This window comes from Arvicanthis niloticus, chromosome 4 (genome assembly GCF_011762505.2).
Source record: "Arvicanthis niloticus isolate mArvNil1 chromosome 4, mArvNil1.pat.X, whole genome shotgun sequence".
Taxonomy (NCBI): domain Eukaryota; kingdom Metazoa; phylum Chordata; class Mammalia; order Rodentia; family Muridae; genus Arvicanthis; species Arvicanthis niloticus.
Genome location: NC_047661.1, coordinates 15,580,268 through 15,595,897, shown reverse-complemented (window position 1 = coordinate 15,595,897; position 15,630 = coordinate 15,580,268). Strand labels below are relative to the sequence as shown.

The window sequence follows — 15,630 nt, the reverse complement described above, 5'->3', positions numbered from 1 at the left end:
ATTCCCAGCTGCCAATCACAGGCATCTGTAGAGAGAGTCTCTTGTGTTCTATATGGTTGCATCACTTGTCAATTAAAAAAAAAAAAATCTATGGCCTGTAGGAAAGGGTAGAATAGAAGGTGAGACATCCGTTAGGCAGAGAGGATTCTGGGATAGATCCAAGCACAGAGGATTAGGGTCCCAGACATAGAAGATGTCATATGTAACTAAGGACCAGGTAAACAGCCATGAATAAAATAATGGGATTGTTAAATTATAAACCACTTAGGGAACATGCCTAGCTATATGGCCTAGGTATTTATAAATATATTTGAGTCTCCGAGTCATTATTTCCTGGAGCTTCAGGCTGAGAGAAAAAACACACGCTTACAGAAAACTCACTACAGGCATCTTTCCTATGTTTTTCTAGGACAGATTCTTCCAGTTCCACTTACCCACAAACACTCCGTCCTGTGATGTGAGGGCGCAGTCCACAAGTTCAAGTGTTCGAATCTTGCTCCCTTGTTGGAATGTGCGGAGAACCTGAGGCAACTCTCCTCCCACCTTGCTGTTCCAGGACAAACTCAGTTCTTCCAGTTCGGGTATCATCTCAAGAGCGCCCCCTAGTACAAAAAGTCCCTGTGACTCAGTGGGTGCTGCCTTGGAAAGTCAGAGAAGTCACTCAAAATCAGAACAGCCAGTATTTGGGGCATATGGAAGCCTGGGCAGATACTGTGTTACCTGATGAGAAACAAAGAGTTCCTGCCCAGTTCCTGCCCATAACAATACTTTGGTAAGCGTTTGGGAAAATAGTATGAGTTTCCACATTTTTTTTCTTTTTTTCCTTTTCAGTGTGTAATTTAACTTAATTGAGGCTTTCGTTGCAGTTACGACAATTTTCAGCTAAAAAAAAAAAAAAAAAAAAAAAAAAAAAAAAAAAGCCCTTCATTTTTTATGAATTTTTAAAGGTGCGTTAGAAAAATGAAGAAGATATTATTTTGGAGTTTTAAAACAGATTAGCTTCTGTCTACTCCAGTTCTTCTGATTCATAGATGAGGTCATAAGACCCAACGTAAACTGGCTTTACAACAGCCACGCTGAAGAGCCATACAGGCAGGTGTCTGGTCAGGTCTGTCCCTGTCCTCATCTTTATCCACACAGCTCAGCACAAGCTGGAGTCCAAGGCACAGAGCTTTTCAGCAGTCACTCAATGCCTCACGGGAACACCATTTCCCAGAATGCACTTGGTCATCCACACTTGAAGAGACAACAATGACGGTTTGCCCCTGAGGAATCAGCTTGGAAAGGTGCTTCAGGGACAGACATGTTTTATGTTTTCATTTCTAAGTTTTTAATCTGTGTGTGTGTATACAAGTATGTGTGTTTGCACAGTTGTGCACAAACACAGGAAGCTATAGAACAACCTCTGGTGTGGTATTTCATGCCTCTATCCTCCTTGAGTTTGTTTGTTTGTTTGTTTGTTTGTTTGTTTTGAAAAAGTGTCTTCCCTGGCCCCGAGCTTGCTGAGAGTGCTGGCTCACTAGCAGGCCACAGGGATCTGCCTGTCTCTGGCTCCATGGCCCTGAGATTCTCGACCCATGCTGCCATATTCAGCTTACATGCATTCTGAAGTTGAAAATTGGGTCCTCATGTTTACAAGCTTCTTATGAGCTGAGCCATCTCCCCAGCCCCTGTCTTTACTTATTTTTCAAGCTGGCGTTACAAAAAGCAGTCCTGTTTGAGGGGAGGAGTCATCATACCCAGTGTTTGAACGTCCTCAGTGGTAAGTCTGCAGCTACACAGCCTCAGGACTTTTAACTTGCTGATGGGATGCATTTGCTGAGTGAAAGAGTGGAGGGTCCCGCCGACAAAATCGTTCCAGGAAATATCTAGTTCTTCCAAGTCTGGGAGGAGAGGCATAAACGAAGCTAAAGTGGGCAGAAGAAGATGCAGATCTATGTGTATGATTTGTAATAAACAGAGCTCATAGTGCCTATGTGCACAGGGTGTAGTTTGGGATGATATGAAAACACAGTGGGTAGGCACATTGACTTTTAGCAAAGCAGGGGTCTCTTACTTTCAAGTAAGGAAATTGTCCCATTTGCATTTCCCATTTCTTGGGATATTTTCTATTTCTGCAACAACAACAACAAATGCGCTCTGTAAACACAGAGATGTCTTCACAGGATACTCTAGAACTTTCTATGTCATTACTGAATCCTGTGGCAGAATTGCCAACTCTGCTCCGCTGTCTCTACGGCAGCTGTCACTGTTCTGGTCACACTGTTCTCTCTATGTTGCAAAGCCTCTGACATGCATCCCCCTTTGCTTTAATGGACTCTCAGACTGAAACCTGGAGAATGTTCCAGGGCCAGGTCAACAGAGACTGGGAATGTCTGTACATTTTCTTCCTCATCTTGACCCCAAACCCTCTGGCCCCGCAGCCATCACTACCTTACATTTATTGAATATTATTCATTTTGAGACAGGATCTCACTGTGCAGCCCTGGCTGGCCTGTAATTTGCTATGTATCACAGAAGTCCACTTGCCTCTGCCTCCAGAGTCGTAGGATTAGAGGTGTGTGCCACCACCACACCTAGTGTTATCTTATACTTAAGCAGGCAGTAATGTGGAGGTTTTGTGAATAAACCTTTCTGAGTCTCTATTGGAGCTTGTTAAAAAAGTAAAGTTACCCTCTGAGGAAAAACTCAAAAAGCATCTTTATCTTCAGGATCAGCAAGACTCGAGGGTGGAGATGGCCACGTGGAGGAGGCTAGGCATGTTTGCATCCTGAGTTTTAAAAGGACGTCAGGCTGGAAAGCGGCACAGAGGGCTTCTGGTTTTAGGTCAGAGAGTCTGGAGTCACCAGTTCTGAAACCACAGCTCCAGCAGAAACCTCTTTCTTCTAGCAGGGCTTCAGCAAAGTGCCTCAGGTGAAACTGTGTCCTATTCACCATGACCAGACTTTGTAAAGGATAAAACCAAAACCATTACATCCCACAACAGCAACAACACAAGAAAAGAAAATTCTTGCTCTTCCGACCCGAACACTGAGTTAGCTGCTGCCTGCTTTCATTCCCATGTTTGCTTGACTTTATAAAGGAAGTCAAGCCTCCTTGCTGGTGGCAACTTCATAAAGAAAATGTGACTACCACACTCAAAACACAGGTCAGTGGTAAAACCAGCTTCCACCAGAGTCTCCTGAGGACTGTCTGGGACACAGGGCCTGAGGCAGCTTCCACCAGAGTCCCCTGAGGACTCTGGGACACAGGACCTGAGGCTCCAATAGCCCGAAATGTTTGGCTTTGTTCCCAGAAGCTCAAGTGGCTCTGACCCCTTAAGCTTCAGCTTATAGTTCCCTGTTTAGAGCCCCGTTCTAGGGCTGGGGAGATGGCCTTGTGGGTAAGGACACTTGCCCACTCAACCTTAAGACCTGAGTTTAATCCTGAGCTCCTGTGTCATGTATAGAGAGAACCAACTGTCTTAAGTGGCTTCTGACCAATACTCATGAGATATGGCATGCACATATACATATGCACACACATAATAAGTTAATTAAAAACAATTAATATAACTTAAAAACATCTTTAAATAGCCCTGTCTCATAATGACATCAATTTTAATTAAAATTAATTTTAATGAATTAAAATAGTGCTATGGTCTAAATATCTGTGTTTCTTCTCCTCCTCCGTGCAAGCACTGAAAGCTAATCTCCAGTGTGATAGGATTAAGAGGCAGGATCCTGGGCGGGAGAGATGGTTCAGTAGTTAAGAGACCAAGTCACACTGATGTTGGATATTTGGCTCCACACAGGGCTATTCTCCATCGCTGCCCATGTGGATGAAGACAAAGACGCCTAATGAGAATGCACTTTTGGTATCTCTCTATTGGCAGACACGTGCAGTCTCCCCAGGGGCTCATTTTAAGGTCTCTGAGAAGCAGAAGTGTGATGTGTGTGTGTGTGTGGGGGGAGGAGACTCCAATAAACATTGTTACCTTTGCTTGTAAAAAATGTAAGCAATAATTGCTGGAAGCTATTCATTTTGTTCCACAATTCTGAACAAGGCAATTGTTGTGGATAGCCCCGGCCTTGTATTTTGATACTAATTATCCTTTCCCGGGAAGGGCTGCAGAGGAGGTGTGAGGCATTACACAGGTGATTTCTAGTGAACCTTCTGCCCATCTTAATTTGTAAAATAAAGGCTGGAGCCAGTGATTGGACAGAAGAAGGGAAGGTGGAGATATAAAAGTTGGTCGGAGGAGAGCAGCGGGAGGAGGATTGGAGGAAGACAATGGAGGCGGAAGGTGGTGACAATGAAGACTGGGGAGAGAAGAGAGAGAGAGGATGACTGGGGAGAAGAGAGGAGAAAGAAGATGCAGGGTCTGGAAAACCCTCAAGTTATAAGGGTCTCATAGCTGGGGAATAGAGTGGTGTAGGGGTATCTGCCCAATCTAGGCTTACAGAATATATTCTTAATTACTGAGTTGTGTTTTCATTGACCGGTCCTAATTGGGTTGGAGATTTAAATATCGCCCACTACAGGCAATACCGCTTTAAGTTCTCTGCAGGACTCTGTCTCACGGATTAGACTAGTGAGTATAATTCTCAGGAACAGATTTTATCTTAAAGAGCAAAACCGCAATCGCTCAGGAGGTAAAATTGCTCAGGAAGAAAACAAGTGAATTGGTGTCCTAGGCTCAAGTCAAATCTGTGAAGCTTCAGGAAAGCCAGTTTACATTTTTTTTTTTTTTTTTTTTTAAGGGAAGCGACCACAGAAAGCTTTTATTTGTTCAAAGAAACAGCGCCTTCTGCTGTAAAACAAGAAACGATCCAGCAACTGTCAATACTTTCAAAACCAACACATCAAACTAGATTCTTACTAGAATCTAAGGGGGTGTTTTGTTTTGTTTTGTTCTGTTTCATAGTAGTGATCTCATGGGTCCCACTCAGACTGACTTAAAACTTCTTATGTAGCTAGGGGTGACTTTGAACTTGTGATCCTGTGGTTTGCCTCCCGAGTGTGGCAGTACAGGTGTGTACAGAGCCTGGGTGGGAACCAAGGCTTGGAGAAAGCTAGCACATTCTCTGTTGACTGAGACTAAGAGACCAGGACTTTAATTAACAATGTTTGCTTGCTTTTAAAATAAGTAGTGGCACTGCCACTTTCTGAGAGTGTCTAGGACCTCAAGGGAGGCCTTAGCATAGGTTACTGTGTAGGTTTTGACTCTACCTTTCCATCTAAAGGCCTTACATTCTCTATACAAAGTTAATACATACAGACCTGTTTCCTTCACATCCACTGTTGTTAATCCATTTCTGTTCAAGTCTAGACCAGTGTCAGCAGTCCTTCTGCACAGCTTCTTCAGGAACCAGTCTCTTTCTTCCATATTGGATTTCAGGTCCATTTCTAAGTCAAGAGGCATAGCTACATAAAATCAGAGAATTTGGTCTTAACAGCAGTTAAAAATATAAATATCCATGATAAGGTGGGGAAAGAGACAGGTAACAGTCTTGAGTCCCCTTAAGAAACTCCCAAAGGTGGGAGAGGAGAGCCTGGGATAACCATAGTTCCTGCTATCGGGTGTTCAGATGCTGCACCCTACAGCCTGAGGCAGTCAGTGGGTTTCCTCTCCCAGCCAGTCCTGGGATCCTCAGCTTCAGTACTGAGTTGTGCACTGAGCAGCTTAGTCTAGCATTTCAAAGATATGCTGTTTGAAGAACATTCATCCCTCTGGCCAGTGCAAAAAAGGTAACTCCCCAAACCAACCCAGTGAAGAGTAAAATCAGAAACAGATCTTGTTATCAAGGAGTTCCAGGCAGCCACTGGAAGGGAGGAAAGCCATGAGGATCAATTCCTGGACACAGATCATTCACCTGGCAACATGGGAGGGTGCAGAGAGAGCAGTCCTGAGAGAGAGAGCTGTAGCATTTTCTCTACTTCTGAAGCGGTTGCCTTCAGAAAGACACTGGGTCCTCCTCACTATTTGGGATGATTTATGCATCAGCCCTTCAAGTTCCTCTGTAAGAACAGCATGCTAATATATCTAGTACACACACACACACATAACACATATACACGTATACACATATATACATACATACACACACATATATATAAACATACACATATACATATACACATGCACATACATATACATACATATATACACACATGCATATATATAATACATATACACACATACATATACATACACACACATGCTCATATATAATAGCAAAAGTCAGTGACTTTATTAAGCACTGATTATATATCAATTCTTCAAGTATTTATATGTACTAGCACTTAAGGCATACAACATACTTCTATCATAACAAAAGAACATGCAAGTACTGATGGTGGCCTTAACATGATGTTGTTAAATGAAAATGTACAATTTTATTTGTTCTTCTTCTTTTTTTTTTTTTTTTTTTTTTTTCGAGACAGGGTTTCTCTGTGTAGCCCTGGCTGTCCTGGAACTCACTCTGTAGACCAGGCTGGCCTCGAACTCAGAAATCCACCTGCCTCTGCCTCCCAAGTGCTGGGATTAAAGGCGTGCACCATCACCGCTCGGCGAAAATGTACAATTTTAAAGAAATAGATATAGCATATTGAAATCCAATGCAAATTTTATGTGGGAAGTGGCTCCACTCTCGCCATTACAAGGTGGTGCTTGGCATAGGCATTGCTTGAGAGAAAAAGACAACTCCATGTATGGAGTTGTATGTGCTGAGAGGTGTGGTTACCCGATCACCCCACCTCGAGTCATTGAGTGTGACCAATTAATAGTGACTTCGTGGCAGCTGCTGATAGGATCAAGGCAATGCTTATAAGGGGCTACGGGAGCTGGGGAGAGAGACAAGAGAAGAGAAGGAGAGAGAGGAAGTGCACTGTACAGGGATAGCTGAATCAACTGCTTGAAGAAGAACATGGTTGCCATTGCCTTATTCTGCAGGTCGGACGTGGGTAGTGACAATTTTAAGTCCTAAATGTACAGATATTTTTATTCACCCTAACAAAAAACCTTAAGAGCAGCTAGGTATGGCGATATGGGTCTGTAATCCCATCACTTGGAAGGATGAGCCTGGAGGATTCCCAAGGGTTTGAGACAATTTTGGTCTCTAGTGAGTTCTGTGGCAGCCAGGACTGCATAGCAAGACCGTCATGTCTTAAAACACAAAAGCTGTACTGCCACATAGTTAAGGAGGAATGTATTTAGTGCGAGTGAGAACTAATGTAATCATAAGTTTATATTAAAGGAGTCAAGGTAACCAAACTCCACTTAGCTATGTGTCTATGCTCAGAGGTTCTGTTAAGCAAAACAACAACAAAAAAACCAAACAACAACAAACCACCATACAGGTAACACACTTCTATTAAGGTGAATGGTGTTGCCATAGCCTACCAGTAGGGGGCAGCACCACACATCATTTCACACTTTTCGTATGGAATGTTTGTTAAGTTTTATCATGGCTCATTAGAGCCAAGGTATTTTGGGGAGGGCTGGTAGAGCAAAGAGATGTAGGAAAAACTCATACCCAGCCAGCTCAGATTTTAGATAAACAAGGAATTGTTTTTAGTATGCCTCATGATTGCATCAGACAATTTCAGTTTTGAGTGGGGCAGGGAACATGGCGGGACCTCTGATTTACGGTGCCTGTAAATACAGATCATTTTTTTCCAAACCTAATCCCAGAAATTACAATTAAATTGTTTCAGAGCCTTGGGGACTAGAGGACTAACATTTAGCAGCAAGAAGTGGAGCCAGCATTTGAACCAGAACAGTTTCCTCCAGTGTCCACTGTGTGTTTTGTGTATTTGTGTGTGCAACTCCTGTGCCTTAAAATATTTTTCCACATTACAGTTGGTTGCTTTCCCTAGCTTTTTTTTTTTTTATTAAGATTTACTTATTCTTATTATCTTATTTGTATGAGTTTGTTTTGTTTCATTTGGGGTCCAACTTATAATCATGCTTGTAAATTCCAGCCTTACCAAAGTTATCTGTCTTTCTGTCTGTCTGTCTTTCCCCTTGAGGTACTGTTCTGCCGATCTTTCAGTTTACTGTCACATATCTGGAAGGATTACTTTGTGCTTTACCAGCCTGACCTCTACACTGCAAACACCAGTTTGCCCTTTTCCTTCGGCTGACACATTCGCCTATCCAAATAGTTTCTTAAAAGTCACCAACAATGACCTAACTCTGAACTAGAAGATTTATACATTTATCTCAGTCCAGCAAACACATGGGTACCAGAGACCCCTGAGACAGGGGTTCAAATCCCACATCAGTCAGATAGATACCGATCACCTCACTTCCCTTGAGCCTTGTTCACACCTGACTTGTTTCTCTGAAACAAAATAAAGGGACAGGGTACCTGAGAGATATCTGTAAAATATTTGTTCAGCGGAAAAATAATGTATATTGCCTTCACAGCTCCTTAATTGCCAAATAACTCAGCATGATAAATATTTATCAAAATGTCAAAATGAGTGCATCTTTATGTGAGGCCTTTGCCATCTCAGCACAGTGTGCATTTCTACTTTGTTTAGTCTCTTGACCCATCCTTGCTAAAAAATATCTCTTATGACATACTAGTGTGTAAAACAGAGGGGCCTGTGTTCAGTGGCAGGCCATTGGAGACCCTTTTCTTGTGGCCTATGCTCTGAATAAAGCTGGAAGTTCTCAGGGTGAGTTTGGGCACTCTGCAGTGCCTTCCCCGGATGTTCCCTTCTACATCAAATCTCTTCGTTGTTTTTTTCTGTTGCTCACAGACAGGAACCCTGAGGCTTTCTTGGAGCACTGGTATTTGTGGGCAACAGGAGATGCAGTTCAGGGAAGCAGGAGAACAAGCTCCTGAGCTCAGAGATCTTCTGCATGAAAGAGACTGTCTTAGTCAGGGTTTTATTGTTGCAAAGAGGCACCATGACCAAGGCAGCCCCTAAAAAGAACAACATTGGGCTGGCTGGCTTGCAGCATCAGAGGTTGAGTCCATTATCATCACTTCGGGAAGCATGGCAGCATGCAGGCAGACCTGGTGCTGGAGGAGCTGAGAGTTCTACAGCTTTATCGGAAGGCAGCCAGGAGGAGGCGCTCTTCCACACTAGACAGAGTTTGAGCGCTGGGAGACCTCAAGGCCCACCTACCCAGTGACACACTTCCTCCAACAAGGCCACACCTCCTGATGGTGCCACTTTCCATGGGTCAAGCATATTCAAACCACCACAGAGATGAACAAACAAACAAAAAAGCAGTTCACAGGCAGAAAGCACCTGTTAACAAGAAGCCCAAAGACAGTGACACAGGCGTGGTGGACGGCTCTCAAAAAACATAGTAGGCTTTTGTTTTGTTTTTTATTTATTTATTTATTTATTTATTTATTTATTTATTTATTTGGGAGAGGGGGACTCTGTGCCAGCCACAGCACACATAGAAATCAAAGGACAACTTGTGGGAGCTGGTTCTCTGTCCTGCTGCCATGTGGGCCTTGGGGATCAAGCTCAGGTCATCATGTTTGACATCAAGGGCCTTTGCCTGCTGAGCCATCTTGCAGGCCCAGAGGATACTGGGGTTGCTCTTAAAATGTAAGTGGAAATCACTAAGTGGTGGATGTCATGAAAGTGAGTGAAGGGAAGCGTCCTGAGGAGGTGTTTCTGGGCACATACTGCTTGCAGAGGACAGGACAAATCAGGAAATTTCAAGTAAATTAAGCAGTTGGGAGTATAGGCAGAAGGTAGGAAATTGGGAGTCAAGGGACGGGCAGAATTAGCTATGCGGTCTTTGGAAAGTCTATGTCTGGGAGTACAGACTTTCTCTCCAAGGCAAGAGAAACTTAAGGGTGGATTTTAAGCAGACAGGTGATGCAAGCAGTTCTTTCTGCTGGTTTCCGGCTTCTTCCTTATCTTCAGGCAGATTCTTATCCACTGATGGTTTCATCACATTTGTCTAGAATCTTCTGCTTGATGTCATCATTGATCTTGCCTTGAGGTTTCTCATCCTCCATGGTTGCTTTCATATTGAATGTGTAAGACTTCAGTGAATTCCGGGAGGATTCCTTATCTCTCTGCTTCCCGTGTTCACCTTTGTCCTCCTCAGCTTCCTGGACCATGCGTTCAATATTCCTGCTGCCCAAGCAGCCCCTGTCATTGGTGATGGTGACCTTGTTCTCCTTTTGTGTCATCCACAGCAGAAACATGGAGGATGCCATTGGCATCGACGTCAACAATGACTTTCTTCTGGGGAACACCACAGGGTGCACAAGCTGTGCCTGTGACTTCAGATTTTCCAAGCAGGTTGTTGTCCTTGGTCATGGTTATTTCACAGTCATGAGCACACCTGGCTGGTTGTCAGAGTCTGGTGAGGGTCTGTGTCTGCTCGGTAAGAATGGCGGTAGTGTGCTTGATAAGGGGAAGGGGCGTGACAGCCAAGAGCGGCAAATCCTGGACATTCAGGATCCTGAACACTGGAGATGAAACAGACGCGTCTCAAATACAATGGCATCCTGGACAGCCGCACTGTAAGTAACAGCTTCAAGTTAATACTTGCATTCGGTTCTGTCCCACTGAAGCAGTCTTGCAGAGCACCCACCAGGGCAGTACCGTGGATGTGTGACTTGTCTAGTTTGGCATCTTTGAGGCCTTTCTACAGGGTCCTTGGTGCCATGCAACAGGCCAGCATTCTGCTCTTCAGATCCAGCATGGGTAACGGAGGTATAGAAGTCAGTTTCCTCACAGAGAGAATCCATGTCAATCCTGGCCTGGGTGTTAAAGGAGAGGATATCCTTAGCCCATGCATGAGCAGTGTGCAGAGATGGGCTGTTCTCTGATCTCACTCATGTGCTTCTTATACTTCTGTTTAAACTCAGCAATAAAACGGTCGACCTTTTGATTGTCCAAGTTTTCTCTACTCATGTATGTATTTCTGTCTGTAGATTTGACTTCAAAAGTTCCATCCTTAATAGTGAGGATTGATACATCAAAAGTGCCACCTCCAAATAAAACATCAGCACATTCCTTTCAGCCCCAAACTTCCTGTCTAAGCCATAAGCAATAGCCCAGCAGTTGGATCACTGGTAGTACATTGAGGCCAGCAATAGTCCTGGCATCTTTTGTCGTCTCTCACTGACAGTCATGGAAGTAAGCTGGCACAGTGACCATAGCATTCACTGGTAACAGGCTCCCCAAGATAGGTTCCTGCAGTTTCCTTTATCTTTGTGGTCTTTGTCAGAACCATGAAAAATGCCTCCTCTGTGCAGGAACAGTTTGTCTCCCCTTTGTATTCTACTTGGACCTTGGGCCTGACTGCATCAATCACCAGCATGAAGAGCCAGTGCCTCATATCAGACTGAGCAATGGCACCATCAAACCTCATCATCAAATCTGCATCCGATTAGACATTTGGCATCAAGAACTGGGTTGGTGGGGAACCACTTGAAACCTTGTTTTTCACAGCATCCTCAGTCTGTGTCAGTAAAAGGAATTGTGCTTGGTGTGAACCAATTACCCCGGTTAGTGGCAATTATTCCCATTCTGCTAGGCTGGAAGACACCTACATGGGAATAGGTGGTGCCGTGATCAGTGACAACTACAGGTCCCTCAGACATGGCTGCTTACATGTCGGCACAGCTGTACTGGTGATGAGACCGCACAAATCCCTGGGAGCTGCCCCATGCTCAATGAGCTCTGATGATGTTTTGGAACTTGCACATAACACAACTTTGGAGAGGGGAACAGCAACATCTATGCTCACTATTACATCCCCGTTCTAGGGGTTTATATTTTAAATGACTGAAAAGCAGTGAGAGAGGGGATGGGAAAGGAAACCCAAGGAATCATGGGAGCACATTTCAATGGGGAGATAGAGACCCCTGCAAGCAAAGGACAGATTTGTGGAGCATCACAGCTGTGTGAGACGCCTCTCTGACTAGTTTCCTAGTTCCTTCTCTCACCTAGCCTTAGCTCCTGCTGTTCTCAACATGTCTGTCCTGGCTGCTCAAGCAATGTGGGGTTTAGCTTCTCCAGCGGATGAGTTTGCCTCCATCAACAGGACAGCTTCCTGGTGCTTTCTTGTTTTCAAGGATTTCTGAGAAGGAACAGACCATCAAGCCTGTAAGGCATATTTTCCTACTCTCAACCTTTCTGTTTTCATTGTTGTTAATAATTAATGTAAAAATGGGAATGGTATATGACCCAGCATCCGGGAACCAGTAGATAGGTATCAGATACAAACCCAAAGCAGATTTGGGTGTGCCAATCTGCCCCACTTTACTGCATGGCACACAGATCATTAAACACTTTGGCTAGGGAGTCGAGTGTGTCAATACATTTTAAATGTCCAATCTGATTACAGTTCCCTTGTAAAAATTATTGGTGCAAAAGGATTTCCCCATAGCTCTAAATAGGGCTGGCCATTTACAGAGCTGTCCCCAGAGCTGACCTGGCCTCCTCTCTGTGTCCCCTTTGTTATTTTCAGGGTTTCTCTGTTCTTGTCCCCAAGCCACTGCCTCTTTAAAAACATGCTGGTAGTGATTGATTCATTTCTTAAATATAAAAGAAAAGGACCATTAGACAATTGCTGTTGGAGTCTGAAGAGGTTCGGTGATGAACGAGACACAGCTCTTCTGTTCCGTGACATTGAATCCTTCGTCTCAGAGATGACACGGGACCAGGCTACCAGGGAGAGGAGACACGGGAGGAAAGGAACCCCAGGAGAATTAAGCCTTCCTTAGAGACTGGTTCTGCACAGCGAGCCCCAGTGGCTGGGAGTTAACCGCACAGATCAAGGAAGCTGAGGAAAGGAGGAGAGAGAACCATACTGGGTGGTTATGAAGTTGAGACATGAACCTGAAAAGAATAAAATGGCATTCCAAAATATATTAAGTAAGCTTGTATTTGTTCGTCTCTTCAAAAATGTGTTTAGGTGTCTGTATCACAATAAAAAAAAAAAAAATAGAAGAACATCTGTGTGTCTGTAGCTATCTTTGTGCTGCTGCCGCCCAGTGCTGCTCGATTAAAGGTGTGCACCCCACCCCACCACTGCCCGCCAGGCCTCCTTTGAAAGCACACTGTGCTTCTCTCCTTGTAAAACAGCTTCTCTGTGATATTATGATGTAGGGTGGCCCAAAGGAACCATTTACACAGGGTACACTCTAAACCAATGGTTTCTCCGCCTTAGTAATGCTGTGACCTTTAACACAGTTCCTCAGGTTGTGGTGACCCACAACCACAACATTATTTTTGTTGCTACTTCATAACTGAATTTTGCTACTGTTATGAGCGGTATTGTACACATCAGTGTTTGCCAATGGTCTGAGGTGACCCCCCTAGAAAAGGTCATTTGATGCCCAAAGGGGTCTTGACACAAAGGCTGAGAAACACTGTTGCTCTTAACTACCCTTCCTGAGCCTGTCTGGAGGAAGGCAGGACACCATCCTGGTCTGTCCCCCTGTCTGTCTCCCTTCCTCAGTCCCTCTCTCTCTTTCCTTTAATTTTTTCTTTTCTTTTTCTTGAAAGAATCTCACTGTGTAGCCCTGACTGGCCTCAAACTCAGAAAGCTCCCCCTGCCTGTCTCCTGAGTGCTGGCATCACCACACTGGCTCAGCTTGCTTTTTACTTTTTAGGTTAGAGCAGCCCTTAGCCCTGATATACCCAGAAATATCAATGGAACCAGGCAGTTGCCCCCGACCACAGCCCTACAACCCAGAATCTCCTGGGTTGGGTAAGAAAGGCAGGAAGAACGTTTACAGAGACTGATTCCTAAATCCACCCACAGCCTGCACCCTCAATACCGCCATCTCCCTGTCTACAATCTTCCTTTGGTGGTTTTTCAGTCCCAACCCAAGGCTTACCTCCAGGCTTGTCTCTACCGAGCTTCACCTTTGGAAGTTCTATGCATGGCCGTTTTCTAGAGAGCTGGCTCAGAAAACGGTTTCAGGGTTTTTTCCTCTTCCTAAATGCACTGACTCCAACTCCCCAGGCCTTCAGGAGAAATTGTCAGGTGGTGTACCAGAGTGTAGGCATTTGAACGAGTGGAACCCCACCCATTAACGAGCCCTGTCAGATGGTGTCCCTAGCACCGATCAGCCCCACCCAGTTAAAGAGCCTTGCCCGGCTGTCTGCTCAGTGCTAGCGCACCTGAGAGCAGAGAGCCAGGGAAGGCCAATGAGCTGAAGAGGAAATCAAAGGAAAAAAGATCTAAGCTAGTCAATAGCTGGGAATAGGAAGGAGGTACATGAAGAGTTAGGGACAAGCATCTGCCTGCTTCTTAGCACACAGTCTTTTGAGCAGGAAGTTGCTACACTCACACAGAGAAAACGTTTCATTCATTTTTCTTCAAAAATGTGTCTGCAAAACCTGAATCAGGCTGTGTTCTCCCTTTCAGCTTCATGATAAGGACTCAGCACCAACTTTTAATGTTTAAGATGTTATTAGTAAGTTAAGGTTATTTTCCATGATATCCGAAGAAGAATTAATATTTGATCTATTTCTCTTGTATAAGCTGTTTTTATTTTATTCCTTTTGAATAGGTGAAAAAGTAATTATCTTTGCTGTCATTACATTTGGACTGAACATATTTTAGAATTTTTTTTTGAAGAGTGCCTCTAAGGGCTTGTTTTTGATCCAGTATTTCAATGAGAATTGTGTTTTCATTGTTGCTTATCAAAGAGAGATGCATCTTCCCTCCAACCCCGCCCGGACCCCGGCAAAACATAGTCTGTCAAGAAGAAAGGAAATCTTGTCGCATGTAAGCACCGGGTGAGAGAGCCTTGAGAACATTCTGCCAAGACGTGAGCGAGTTACAGTAAAGCAGATGCTTTATGAGACAACTTACATCATCAAATTCATGCCAACAGGAAGATCTGCTCACCAGGAGCCAAGCAGCGATTGTGGTGAAGAAACGGAAGTGGATGTGGAGGCTCAGCTGCAATGTGGTACAAGAAGAAAGCTCTGGCCGTCTGTGGCACAGCGGGATGGGTACATCCGGGACCACTGAGCTATACACCGAAAATGGTCACTACAATACATGAAATATGTTTTCTTTATCCATGCATGAGTTAACAGACATGTTGGCTGTTTCTGGCTATCATGAATCGTACAGCAATAAACACGGATGAGGAAGCATTTCTATGATAGGAATGGACTCTCTTGTCTATATGCTGAGAAGTGGTAGAGCTGGGTCACATGGTAGTTCCATTTCTAGCTTCATGAGGACTCTCCACAATGATTCCCACACTGGCTGCACTCATTTGCACTCCCATCAACAGCAAATGGTATTTCCCTTTCCATGCATCCATGTTCCACACACCCACGCATCCACACATCCACCCACCCACACATCCACCCACGCATCCACATACCCACGCACCCACACATCCACACACCCACACATCCACCCACGCATCCACATACCCACACACCCACGCATCTACACATCCACATACCCACGCACTCATGCATCCACACATCCACCCACGCACCTACACACCCACACACCCACGCACCCACGCACCCACGCATCCACGTCAGCAATTGTGTCATTTGTTTTCTGACTCGGGTAAAATGAAATCTCAAAGTAGTTTTAATCTGCATTTTTTTCCAATAGCTAATGATGCTGAACATTTTAAGAAATATCACGTAAGCATTTGTAATCATTCT

At 44.3% G+C, this 15,630-nt stretch overlaps 1 protein-coding gene and 1 pseudogene across 3 annotated transcripts in view; both read right to left on the bottom strand.

Moving 5' to 3' along the window:
* Positions 1-13,967, bottom strand: part of Lrrc31 (leucine rich repeat containing 31) — a 31,004-nt gene extending 17,037 nt beyond the window's left edge. Inside the window, exons 1-5 of one of the 2 annotated variants that reach the window (XM_076932223.1) lie at positions 13,824-13,967; positions 5,263-5,406; positions 2,674-2,944; positions 1,740-1,883; positions 435-602 (exon numbers count right to left, since the gene is read on the bottom strand). In XM_076932223.1, coding sequence (XP_076788338.1) covers positions 435-602; positions 1,740-1,815 — 244 coding nt within the window. In that variant the 5' untranslated portion in view covers positions 1,816-1,883; positions 2,674-2,944; positions 5,263-5,406; positions 13,824-13,967. The remainder of the gene's footprint in view (positions 1-434; positions 603-1,739; positions 1,884-2,673; positions 2,945-5,262; positions 5,407-13,823) is intronic. The other variant, XM_034499910.2, reaches the window with a different exon arrangement.
* LOC143441954 (heat shock cognate 71 kDa protein pseudogene) lies at positions 9,376-13,964 on the bottom strand (annotated as a pseudogene). The gene is made up of 2 exons (XR_013109756.1): positions 13,824-13,964; positions 9,376-12,763 (listed from the first exon to the last, which is right to left on the bottom strand). The product of XR_013109756.1 is annotated as a heat shock cognate 71 kDa protein pseudogene (transcript).
* Positions 13,968-15,630: the final 1,663 nt, after the last annotated feature.